The 13,152-nt window shown below is 39.9% G+C and overlaps 1 protein-coding gene across 7 annotated transcripts in view; it reads left to right on the forward strand.

Moving 5' to 3' along the window:
* The window catches only part of COBL (cordon-bleu WH2 repeat protein), a 158,470-nt gene extending 145,803 nt beyond the window's left edge, over positions 1–12,667 (forward strand). For 6 of the 7 annotated variants that reach the window (XM_061369623.1, XM_061369618.1, XM_061369622.1 and 3 more), the window contains 4 exons: positions 732–2,755; positions 3,407–3,526; positions 5,663–5,926; positions 11,337–12,667. In XM_061369623.1, coding sequence (XP_061225607.1) covers positions 732–2,755; positions 3,407–3,526; positions 5,663–5,926; positions 11,337–11,354 — 2,426 coding nt within the window. In that variant the 3' untranslated portion in view covers positions 11,355–12,667. The remainder of the gene's footprint in view (positions 1–731; positions 2,756–3,406; positions 3,527–5,662; positions 5,927–11,336) is intronic. The other variant, XM_061369616.1, reaches the window with a different exon arrangement.
* Positions 12,668–13,152: the final 485 nt, after the last annotated feature.

The following is a 13,152-nucleotide window of genomic DNA, read 5'->3' on the forward strand; positions in this document are numbered from 1 at the left end:
AAGAGATAAAGTGTCGTACTGTGCTCCTCTTTCTCCTACTGTGAATAAAAGTATTTTTCCATTAATGGTTTGTCACCAAATGATGGTGAATACATTTTTAAAACTTCCCATCTTAATTTCACTACTTCTGCAGTGGACTTGGTTCTGATTTAAATTTCGGTGAGCTTTCTAACACTGCAATTTCTTAGCTTCTGTGTTGCAACCCTTGATTTATACCAACAAGTTTGAGAGGAAAGTTAAGCTTCTTGCACAATGAGGCTTCTGGAGTCACTGGTAATGAAGGGTGAGAAGAATGGAAAAAAAATACAAGTACTGTTTCTTTGTTTGCTTGCTCAAGGAAATCCTTCAGCTGGGCTGTTATTACCAGGTCTGGGAAACATAATTTGGAGCTGCTTGCTGTTTCTCAGAAATGTTTCTCCTTTGGAGTCATGTGGTGAAATGTTTATCACTGAGAGAAGTTAGTCAAAGATAAGGTATGAACAATAGATGAAATTCTGCTTTCAGCTGCATTTGTATGTTTCCCACTGGCTGAAGCAGGAGGACTGCAGGAATATTTGGCTGATCCTAATCAGCAAGAGACAATAAAACAGACCCAGATCTCTCCTTTTTTGTAAGAGGCATTAGTGTAACTAAAATATCTGATCCGCTTAAGCTTTACTGGCTGTTTGTATAATTTAAAGTTATATTGCCTAAATACTCCCTATGCGTAACGTTATGTGTGTGTTTTGCAGCAGTGGATGGTATAAGTAACTCTGACTCCGAGTACATCAATGAAGTGTTGAGCCCACATACAAGAAAAATTGAAGCAGCCCAAGATGTTACCAGTTCTGTTCCGGTGACAGTCATAGATGATGTTCCAGAAGTTAGCACCTCTAACTCAGCTGGAAATCAAGAGATGGAGGCAAGGCTTTCAAAAAGTATCTCAGCTGACTCTGTTAGTACCGGAAACTTTACAAATAAGAGCAACAATACACGTTTCTTTAGTAAGGGACACACAGATGGTGGAGCTGTATGCATATGCAAGGACCTAATACATCAGCAACCATCTGAAAATGAATTTAGTCACTTGCTTGTGGAACAGAGGAGAGATATGTTTGAATCTCTCACATCCTCCTTCGAAAAAAGAAGTGAAAAGAACTTAAAACTGGACACCCCCCCCAAACACGGTGTGAAGTCTGAGGAATGTAAATCTAAGCTGACTGCATCTCACTCCAAGGCCATGGCTGAAATCAGTACAGCAAAAGAGAAGATAAATCAATTTAATGAATGTAGTAACAGGGAAAGATATCTGAAAAAAAGTAAATCAGAATTAGAAATCAAATGGCCACCAGCAAAAAAAAATGAAGTAGAAGAAGTCCCATCAACACCTGCATGGTGTCATCGTGCCCAGAATTCAGGAGCAAACTATGAACCTAAAATGGGTTTGACAACCTTTAAAGTTGTCCCTCCAAAACCTGAAGTAAAACAATTTGATAGAGGAGTTTCACTCTCCACTGGTGCCATTAAGATAGATGAACTAGGCAACCTTATAGGCCCAAACACCAGTGTCAGTAAGCACATACCAGGTAACGCTACTGATGAAACTGAGGAAATCTGTCTCGGGAAAGTGAAGGCATTCTGGAGATCAAGTTCTATGGAAAAGCAAAGTGATGACTCTGCTGAGCATCTTCCTAAAAAGTCAGCAGCCACCACAAATTCTAAGCCCTTTACAGTAAAACATGAACACAAACCTGTTTGTCCTGCAGCTCCAAAACCAGTGGCACCACAGACTGTTACTACCCAGGGAGCAGAAAGACAGTCTGAGAATGAAAGGACCAAACCACCTCTTCCGGTTACACAGTCTCAGGTAACATCATTAGTGGCCCCAACCATTCACAAAGACAAGCTGGAGCTTCCATTTGTAAAGCCACACAGGAGAACTTCAAGTCAGTACGTTGCCTCTGCCATTGCAAGACACATCAATATAACTACCTGTAAGTCTGACTCTATTATGGAATATCGCGAAAAAGATGAAAATAAGCAAGGAGCAGGAGAGGTTAAAACTGAAGCAGAAGGTTCACCAAAAAGATGTATTATTGTGGCCAAATACAGCCCTGTGGAAACAGAATCAGCAGAAACAAGAGAAACATTTTCAAGTATTTTTACTCGCAGTCAAAAAGCATCACACAGGTTTACATCTGGTGATAATTCTGGCATGGAAAACAAAGTAGTTAATATCAGGGCACCAAATCAAGCAACTCCTCTGAGTTTCTATAAAAAGAATGCCAGTGTCCCACTTACTAAATCCTCTTCAAAGGATAACAGTGCAGAAGATGATCATGGTTTAAACAGCAAACAGAGTATAGCAGAGAAAAAGATGCATCTGTTATTTGACCAGAAGTGTGAGACTTTGACCCATACTAATTCAGCCTCAATTCTTAAGTCTCCCGATCTCCAAGGAATCCCATCCCCTTTAAGCTCGTCTTTGCGGGTTGGTAAATGGCCACCTGCTAATGGTGCCCAAGTCAGTTCGCTTAAAGCTTCACCTGAGCTAAATCGTGCAGCTGCAAACATAGAGTCAGAACAGGAGGAGAAACTGGATGATTCAGATATCAATGCTATCAGTGAACTGGATGTTAATGTGCAGACCAATATCTTTGGACCAAAGAAGAAGTTCAAACCCGTCGTCCAAAAGCCAGTACCAAAAGACACATCACTGCACAGTGCCCTAATGGAAGCCATTCAAACAGCAGGGGGAAAGGAAAAACTCAGAAAGGTAAAGTGGAGACTTCTTCTAGCCTATTCAGACTGCAGAGCCCTGTATTCTCCCTGTCAGACATCAGAGGTTTTATAACTGGTACAGTTGCTAGAGAGCTGGAGTACACAAGGCATTTGAAAAATCTCTAATGGCAAAATACAGACCAAGCTACTGCTTATTCTGCACATCCTGTAGATTAAGCAACACCACTGCTGCTGCACTAGCCAGAAGAAGCAGAGCGTGCAGAGGTACAGCGTAAGGGAGAGGTAATTGAAGTTAGCCTGAGAGCTGAACCACATTTCATGTGAAATCCACATGTTCACATAACATGTGAACTCACAGGTTATGTGAAATCAGGAACACACAGCATGGAGAACACTTATAAATACTTAAATGAAAGAAAACTGCATTTTGTATCACTAGGTGATCCTAGTTTGCCATTGGCTTCATGCTCAGGGAATATGAGATGGCATCTGTAAGTACAGCATTACTATCTACACATATCCTCACCGTTCAGTGTGAGTAAGGGTTGTAAAAGCAGGCCCAAAAGAAGATAGGCTTGACTGGTCTCCATAGCCTGCATTCTGGTACAAGTGCCAAAAGTATTTTTAATAGTGTTTCCAAACTACCCCTACTGACAATGTGCGGTTTATTGTTTTCATATTCTAGGTTTCAGACAGTGCACTAAATGACAATCACATCAAACCCTCATATGCTGAGCCAGAGAATGAGCGCTCAGCCCTACTAGCAGCAATTAGAGGCCACAGTGGGACCTCAAAGCTGAAAAAGGTAAGAAATGAAGATGGCAAGTGATCTTCTAAGTGTGGTCTGTTCCTACTGGGTGTTTTGAATAAACCCAGATATGCCACAAACTAAACATTGTGCTGCAAAGAGAAAAGTTGAGGGGGAAAATAATATGACCCAAGATCAGATCTGACTTACGTAGATAGCATAGTGGGTCCAGTCCTATCTTCTGCTATAAAAAACAGTCCTTCAAATTGTGTGCTTTTAGCTGAGAGGGAAGCACATAGAAATCTTAAACTAATTACAGGGACTGTACATAGAAGATATCAGATGTTCATAATTTTCACATTTAAGTGGGGTATTTTTGTGCTTTAGGAGTATGCAGTTAGATCAACATATTTGCATTATCTACCATATGCATCAAAGCCCAGTTACCTGAAGAACACACTTAGGGCTGCTTCATGCATGCTCTTTATCTGTTAAGATGAGCTGATGCATGAAAGTTGTATGCAAGTAACTGATACTGATGGAACATCAACTTTCACTGCTGCTGAATGATTGCTTCTGTCTGAAAGATTTACCTAATCATTAAAGCATCTCTTATTCCTAATAGCCCAAAACTCCATTGTTCTAGCTTTAGTTTTCATTCAGTTTGCTAATTCAGCCAAGGATGTGTATTTGGCAAGGAGGTTCTTATTTCCCTCGTGCAGTGACTCATGCCATTAGCACATATCCAGATAGCAGGCCTGAGGTAGAAAGAATCTCTTGCCTGTGTTAGGAAATGCCTTTGTCCCTCAAACACCTTACTGCCCTTGCTGCAGGTAGGGTACAGCCTCCTCTGAGCCTGAGAGCAGGGTGTGCTAGGCAGCAGCCGTCTTTGCATACACTTAACTGCATTCTGCATTAATTAGGAATAAATGTAAGTTTGTTTAAAAGAGGCTCTGACAGTGAAGTGGTAGGGTATTATCACAGAGACCTTTTGAAATACTTTCCTCCAGCAAAGAAGCTTTTGCCATTATTTTAAAGGAAGTTGCCTAGAAACTGTGTGCTTCTTTTTCACACCATGTCACCTGTGCTAGTTAAATCACCATGTTTGTATGTGTACAGGGCGAGATACAGATGTGCTATGATGAAAGGGCTGTCCCTTTCATATTCTGTCAAATGTTCATTTTTTTACCTGACATGACATGATTCCCATATTGTGTGTGTGTACAGTGAAGGAAAAGAATATAGGTGTTTTCTGAATGTGGATTGAATGGGAGATGAACCCTTTCATTTTTCACTAGAGAAGTCTTGTGCCTCAGTTTCTCAGAGGAAGAAATGTTAATGCATCTGCTTGAAAACCTCCCATTTGGCACATGATATTAAATTTCCTAATAATTGCCAAATCATTGTAATTACCAACAATTTATCATGGTTATTACTAGTGATGTTGTTAATGGCAAAAATACTTGTTGAGGCAGTTGACGGAAGAGCTGCCTTAGTCTGAAAGATTGCCTCCTCCCCCTGCATTCACCTTTAAGTAGGCTGAATTTCCAAGCTGGTAATTCGTGCAGAAATTTTAGTATCAGAAATGTCACAAAAACATGTTTGGAAGAGCAATCAGTTGGTTTTGCTCTCAGAGCTTTCACATAGTTCTCTCTGGTCCTATTTTATTTCATTTTGGATTTTTATGATGGCTGGAGAGTTTAGCTTTAACAGCATTTTTTCAATGAAACCATGTCTGGGAGTTCAGATCTAAAAGAGCCTTCCTGTCATCTGAGATTATTTCTGTGCAGCCCAGACTGCAAAAAGTAACAAGATTCCTGGGTGGCTACTGCAGCCGTAATACATCTTCCTGATTCCAAAACCCTTGTGGTTGATTCCAAATGAATACCAAGTCCAACTTTCTCTCTTACCTTATGTGCCAAGAAGAGTTACAGGATCCTGGAGCTCACAGTATAAAGATTGAGTTTCTGAGACATAGTCAGTGCCAAATCCTTGATGCTGGTAATCAGCCCAGCTGAGTGATGTGAGTGAGTAGTAACAGATGTTCAGCCCTGTGAGCAAACAAAAGTGCTATGTGGTTTACATCATGCAGGCAAAGTGAAATTGGGGTACTGAAAGTGCATCAAATGTCAAATAATTACAGTTTACTCATGCTTGATATTAATCACCTCCATTCAACTGCGTGATGAGCAGATCTCCTCGCTGGCCTCTGAAGAGCTGCAGAGTTTTAGAAATACAGAACTGTCCTTGCAGAAGGCAGAAGACCCTCAGGAGCAGCAGCTTTATGTCCCACCTGCCCCTGCCCAGCCACCTCCGCCACCACCAATACCGTCTCCCTCTCAGCTGTCACAAGCAGCTCCTAAGTCCTCAGCCGTGGCTACATGTAACCCTGCGGAGGCAAGGCAAGCCCTGATGGAGGCTATTCGCTCAGGTGCTGGAGCAGCAAAGTTGAAAAAGGTAAATGTACTTCTGGATTTTATTGCGGGCGAAACAACCTCCACTTGCTCTGCATTGGGAGCCATTTATAAGCTGTTCTAGCCACATATTTCTTTCTTCCATCAGAAGAAGGTACATGCACTGTTTTCTCTAATGGAATCAAAGATTTCAAACCTTTGAACACCTATTAAAACATACTATTAAGACTAAAATAGGCTTGTGCATGTATTCAACCATGTGAATAAGCAATACTTTTTTTTTGAGAACAGCAAAAGGATGAATATAATTTCAGAAAGTATTTTCATGCCCTTTCCATTCTTGTGAATCTGAGGTAATACTGGATGTCTTTTAAACAAGATGAACTTAGAAAAGATTAGACATGAGACCCTGAAGCAAATTTAGAAGTATTCTCTCCTAGTATCAGTACTGTTCCCTAGACCTTGATTCCCAACATTCTTGGTTGCACGTCCTGAGAACTATCAATAAAACTCTGGGGTCATTTTAATGTATTACCTGAGCTTTATGAATTGGATGATACATATTACAATTCTGTGGTCAGCTATAGGTCAGTCATCTCCCAGATGGCTAAAAATGCTCAGTTGCCTGGGAGTGATTTTTGGAGTAACTTCACTTATCATTTTGGTTGAAATTTGTTCTTCCTAGCCTTGCGTTACACTGCATTTCTTGGTAAGAAGAAGCCAATTTTCCTTAGTGGGGTCATCCCAAGATTATACTGTAGTATCCAAGAACAGACTTTCAAGGACATTAGGGAATGTACAAAGCAGATGTAGTTTTCCCAACACGTGATTTTCCTGATGCCAACCATAAAAGTGTAAATAGGCTTTAACCTTGCTTACTTAACCTCTTTAAAATAATTCAAAAAGCACAATCCAATTTTAACATTAAATAGTAGCCAAAACAATCTTGTTTCTGATGAACTAGAAATTTCACAGAATCATACAAATAGCACAAACAAATCAGTGTTTCAGGGAGCTTCACATCAGCATGCAAGCAGAAAACTGGATGTGCATTTATTTTTCAGGTGAAAAATTACCTCTCCATTCTATTCTGAGTACTGGCTGAGGTCACCTGGCCGGTTCCGCTCGGAGAAGAGAAGCCTGAGGGGTGACCTCATCACAGTGTACAACTTCCTCAAGGGGGTCAGTGGAAGGGGAGACACTGATCTCTCTCTGGTGACCAGCAATAGGACACAAGGCAATGGAATGAAGCTGTGTCAGGGGAAGTTCAGATAAGGGAAAGGTTCTTCACTGGGCGGGTAGTTGGTCACTGGAACAGGCCCCTGAGGGATGTGGTCATGGCATCAAGCCTGTTAAGAGTTCAAGGAGCATCTGGACAATGCTTTTAGTCATATGGTTTAGTTTTAGGTAGTCCTAGGAGGAGCAGGGTTTTGGACTTGATGATCTTTGTGGGTCCCTTCCAACTTGAGATACTCTATGATTCTAAGACTATAAATTATGAAATAATTCCAAATCAGGCCTTTATTTCCCCACTTCACCAATTTACAGCAAAAAAAATGGGATTTTGATATTCAAGAATACTTTGTGCAGTTGCTTTCTAGTTCTTTCCAAATTCCTTGTTCTTCCAACTACTGCGCCCCCTCCTGCAGAAGTCCCTAAGGGGACCTATAGCTCTACTCATTAAAACAGGTCTTCATCGTATCCTTTGGGGATTTATTTCAAACTGTTGGATAGCCAGTAAAGGCCATGAAAGTAAGCTGGATATACTGATGCATTCTGCTAAGTACTGTGTCTGTGTTCTTTCATTTCTCAAGACACAGTAATTTTTGGTAGCTTTGACATTGAAATGACACTTTATGTAGGTCTTTTATGAAAATAAAAGAGACCAGTGTTTTGTCCAAGACAGAGTATGATTTTCTTATACTGTGTTGCCCTTTCAGGTACTGGATATGCAAGCTAAGTCTTGTATATGCCAAAGGCATGGTATCATTTGGACATCTGAGATCTCATGCCCTTGATAACTGATAAAAGCAAAAATGTCAGATTTCTCAAAGGCTTTCTATCCAGTGCATATTAATATCTCTTCTAGCTTGCTGTGTTAAATTGAGAGCCAAATTCTGGTCCTTCCCTGCAGCTGGACAACTTGTAAAAGCAAAAGTTGATTCCATAGAGGAGAGAGAATACATGATAGCTGCGTACCAGGGTTTTCTTCCTTTATAGCTGAAGAACTTGTCTCCAACAAACACTGAGGTTTTTGTAAACAGTGGCTGGCAGGTGGCTTTGTCCCAGGACTAAAGCAAACTTTTTCCTTTGTTTTGCCTCCTCTGTCAGAGATCTATGATGTCGTGATTCAGACATGTGAGCACAGAGCCAGTTTTAGCTTTGCCTTCTAGAAGATGTTGGTCACAGCAACTAGACAGCAGAGTAGATAGTTCAGTTCAGTAATTGCGTCTGTCTTATATCGTCTTCTCAAAGTTTCCTGGGACAGGGACTTCTGATGGTGAAGTCATCTATTTAGCTAATATTATGAAGAACTGGGAAGAATCTGCATTGCTTAGTTATGTGTGACTCAGTTTGTGCTTATTTATGAGGGGTTATTTGCAATGGAAGTGGATCAAACAGGACTGTCAGGAAAACCAAACGTAAAAAGCAACCGATCATCCAGATAAGAAGCATCTCAGCAAACATTTGAGCTCTAGTAATATCTGTGAAAAGGCAACTCCTCCACTCCACCCCTGATTACACAGCTGTTTGCTAAAGTCATGAACTTTAAGGTTAAAAGATCCACTGTGCGGGAAGGGAGGAGAGAAACTGATGCAGGCTGGTCTGCCTTGCTGAGAGTCAGGGTCTGCACAACACAGGCTGTAATTGGGTCAGCCAAAACAAACCAGAGCAAAAGTAGGTGCTTGAGGGAAGTACCAAGTATAGGTAAAAGAGCGTGTACATAGGTCTCCTGGCTGTTCTTTAATCCATTTCTTGGGGTACTGTGCCTGCTTTGGCAAATAAGTCATACTTTGTTTTGAAGAAATGGCTTCTGTGTTATTGCACACTGTTGCTGTCCACAGACTCCCAAAGGAAAATCCTTGTGGGTGCCAAGCCCAGTTGGGCCTGCTCAGTAGAATGGTTCATCCCCAGTACAGTGCAGTTCAGAGACCTGCCAGAAAGTGGTTACACTAGAGATCCTGCCCAAAGGGAATGGAGACACAGATGTCTTACTGGAATGGGATGAACTTACCGAACTGGAAAAGACATGGTGATGTGCAGGAAATAACCTCCTTCTTCAGTTTTCATAATGGTCTCTCAAGAAACTTGGCAGGTGTTTAACATGTCCAGACTATAGCAGCGAGTCAGGGAGATGGCATCAAGTAAAGCCAGCAGCCAGGGTGGCTGACCTAGTGCCTTTGGTGGTTAATTATCTTCAAAATGGAGCATGTCTCACTAGCGAGGAGCCTGTTTCCCAGCTATGTGGTCTGCCTCCTGTACAAAGGAGAGCCACATGATCTAGGAAATGAACAGCTGACCTGAGACCAAATTTTGTCTAGTGCTGGTGAGCAAAACTCAGGTCATACTGTTGGACCCTTTGTGCTTCTGGTGTTAAAAGTGAACTAGTGCTTTCCTTAAATTGTATCAAGCAATTTTTGTTACAATTTCACACACTTAAGATATTTTGTCTACTTTTAAACTTTTGGTTTCAGAAAATGCAAAATAACCTATCTAGATTTCTGAAGTTCTGTATATCGTTGCATGTGTGTTTTTTGTGTCTGTGTAACTTGCCTTGGGATTTACCATGATTATCTATGGAAAAAAAACATAACTACACATGCAAATAACCCGTTAGATGTCTAGCTGTAGGTATAGTTGCAGCACAAGCCCATGCAGGATTAAAACTCTTACCAACAAAGAGAAGCTATAAAAGTTGCCTTAGTATATATGCCATCTACTCATTTTAGGTAGAGTTGTACCCAGGGATTTGGTGGAAATATTGCAGGAGAATGTGTCTGCACAAGGTAGGGAAGGCAAGTTGTATATCTGCAGAGCAGGCTTTTGCTTATAGCAAAATTATTGCTGTAGACCACTTCTTAATGGTACGTGCAAGAAAGATAGTACAGACTTCACATATTTTCTAAGAGAGCTTGGAGCTGCATCTAAGCAGCTTTTTCTGTTTGTGATTTAAAAAATTAAGTTGGCTCCATCACAGTATCCAGAAATATTCGTGCCAGTGTTCAGCATCAGCATTTAGTCATGTGAACTTTTTGATATGTGCAGTGTATCATTCTGCTGGCAATCACAGGAGCCAGGTAGCATAATTACTGCACCCATTACAATGAGTCCCTGGTATATGCTGGGATAATTTGAAGTTGGTTGCCAACAAGTAATGCATCGATCTGAATTATGTCACAAAGATTGTCTTCTAGGAAGCATGACCTAGTTCCATACCTTTATGTCAGAGTGGTCTCTTTGTCTCACGTTATCAAAGATACATAATTGTGAATTAAGAAATACTGTTTCTTATCATCAGTATCTGTGCGTGCAATGACAAAGATTACAGACTCAAAGCCACAGCTGATGTTGGCTTTGCTATGCTGGAAATGAGGTAGGATGCCCCACTGAAAGGTTGGCTGAGCTTGATATACAGGTAGTCAAATGAGCCTATAAAGTGATTGTAGTTCCCATGCACAGTGAGAGGCAATCGTTTGCATGCTGTTACTGTATTTGAATTGAAAGATAACATTTAATATGAACTCTTCACCTTGCTAATAATTTATACCATGGCCTATTTTTTTCCTCAAGAATAAAGCTTCTGCCATGGATGCTAAGGCCAAAATGGAAGATTTAGTCTTGATCATATGCATTATTCTGCTTAGCTTTTGTGGTGATCTTAATGTATACCTCTCTGATAGAATCAAAGCTCAGTAACTTTGATTTTGGAAGAGCACCCTAGCATATGTATTTAATATTAAGCATATGTTTGGATGACCTGAGGACTAGGAAGGAAGATAAGCATTTGTTTAAGTATTTTCCTGAGTCAAAGCCCTTGGGAGTTCCCTTCATTCAGCCAGGAAGCGAGGTACTCATCAATTGATCTTTATGACCAGTGACAGCTAGCCAATACTGAACAGATTTTGACTATCAGATACTGTGTACTTGCAGCGTCTGTTTCTGTTCATTCCACAAAATGAGGGAAAAATACGTCACCTATGTTCCACTAAACATGTAATTGCAGCAATAATACCTAAGGATGTATGAGGTGTGGGGTTTTTAGGGAGGGATAACACCTTTCATTAGGCCAAACGATGCAGCTGGAAAAGAGCAGATAAGCTTTAAATAGTCTCAAGGAGCTGATGAAGAGACCAGGCTTGAAAACAGCCCCACAGGAGTATGTTTGGTTAACAATGTCAACAGTTGGAAGTTTAAAAACATCTTGAATGATCATGTGCTTTTCTTTGTTATAGGTCCCTCTGCTCGTTTGAATCATGTATAAGGAACAGGTAATTGGAAAATCTAATCCCATATGCACCCATGATCATCATTCAAGGTCTGAAGTGGCAAAAAAAAACATCAAGAAGTTTAGTTATACTCTTTTCTACAAGCCAAAAATAAGTTGTAGTTAATATTCTGTGTGTTCCTGCATAATGGTTCTAAGGGGAAAATATGTTGCTCTGCTGTAAAGCTTCTGTGCCAAGGAATTGTGTTTTGCCTCTGAATATTTAAGGTTGCCAATAAACTATTCTTGTTGGCAGGTTAATAAGAATATAAACACTGTGCAGTCCTATGTTAATACTTAATTGTGTTTATGGGCAAAATCAAAAGACTTCGCTAGCTATCTGAAAAGTAATACTCATTTCAAATTGTTAAGAATATGTAACTATTTCAGACTTTTTACTTGCTTCTTATTTGATTTGGAAAAGGGCTGGCTTTAAGCAGTTAGAGTGAAGACTAGGATAAACACCTATAAAAAAACAATCACAAGAAAAAAGTTAATGGTACATTATGAAGGATCTAAATTGTCATATGCTGGAGTCACTGGTTTTTAAAATGAGATGAACTTTGTGTCTCTGGAGGACCTCTGAGAAAGCAGGCAATCAATAATGAATGTGAGACAGTGTCTGTTGACAAGTTACTTATGGGATATGAAGTATAGGATGCTAATACGCAGAGGTATACTGAACCCTAGTAACATGACACTTTAAAATTGCTGGGATACCTTAAAGAATCTCTATTTGCAACAGACTGTGAAGGTTATAAAGAAGATTCGGAGTACTGCATAGAGGTCCAAGATTTAGAATTCATTCCTGCACTGCAAAATGAAGGGAAGCTGGTTTATATCAGTAACCAGGACTTTTGTTGTCTCTTGTCTCTTGTTCAGGTCATACATAAGTTGGCCCTTTGTTTCCAATTTGTATGGCTGTTGTATGTTGTGTCACAAGTATTTATAGCAGCATCTTTTTCAAATGTAAACTACTTTGGTAGGTGGTGTTGTACATATTTTGAAAATATTTCATTAAATTGATTAACTTAAAAAGGACAAATGAAAATGCTTTTTCACATTTCATATGTTGTAATGAAACTGAAGGAGAGGAAATCTGTACATTTACATTTTTATAATCACAGACTGGAGGGGTGGTAGGTTCTTTTTTTCTTTGAGCTAAAATATAAAACGTATAGCTATGTAATGTTGAAAGCACGAGAATATTTAGCCCTCTGCATTTAATGTGACTATATATTATATATTGTAAAATACTGATGTCTTAGTGCCACAAATAAAAAGAAAATCCAAACCTGACATTACTTGAATGACTTTTTGCCAAATATTTTCCATTTGCAGAAAGAAATTACAACTAGAACTTAAACAAGCCAGTATGCTCTGTTTGATATCTCAGGTCTAATATAAAACTTCTCAAGCCAGAAAAGAGCTCACAGCTAATAATCTAGGAACACAGTAGAAATCACCAACAAGAATGAAGATGTCAGAGATACACATTTCAATAATAATGCAGTACTGATAATCATCCCTTTCCTCATTAGGAAAGCTATATTCAGAATATACTCAGAATTAAGGTGCTCTGTCACATTCTAGGGTAAATAGGATCACCTTTGTTGACTGGTTAGCCTTCTTTTGCCTTGAAAAGTCTTCTCAGCATGCTTTAGATCAGAAATAATAACATGTTAAAAATGCTGTCGCAGGAAAGGATTCAATCACTCCTAAGCTTGAATGTTATAGACAGTCCCACCGGCAGCAAATAACAGCTTCTGTGGTTAGGTGCTGTA

The sequence above is a fragment of the Neopsephotus bourkii genome, unplaced genomic scaffold, assembly GCF_033783945.1.
Source record: "Neopsephotus bourkii isolate Nb327-2 ecotype Australia unplaced genomic scaffold, CSIRO-AGI_Nbou_v1 NB_1508, whole genome shotgun sequence".
Taxonomy (NCBI): Eukaryota; Metazoa; Chordata; class Aves; order Psittaciformes; family Psittacidae; genus Neopsephotus; species Neopsephotus bourkii.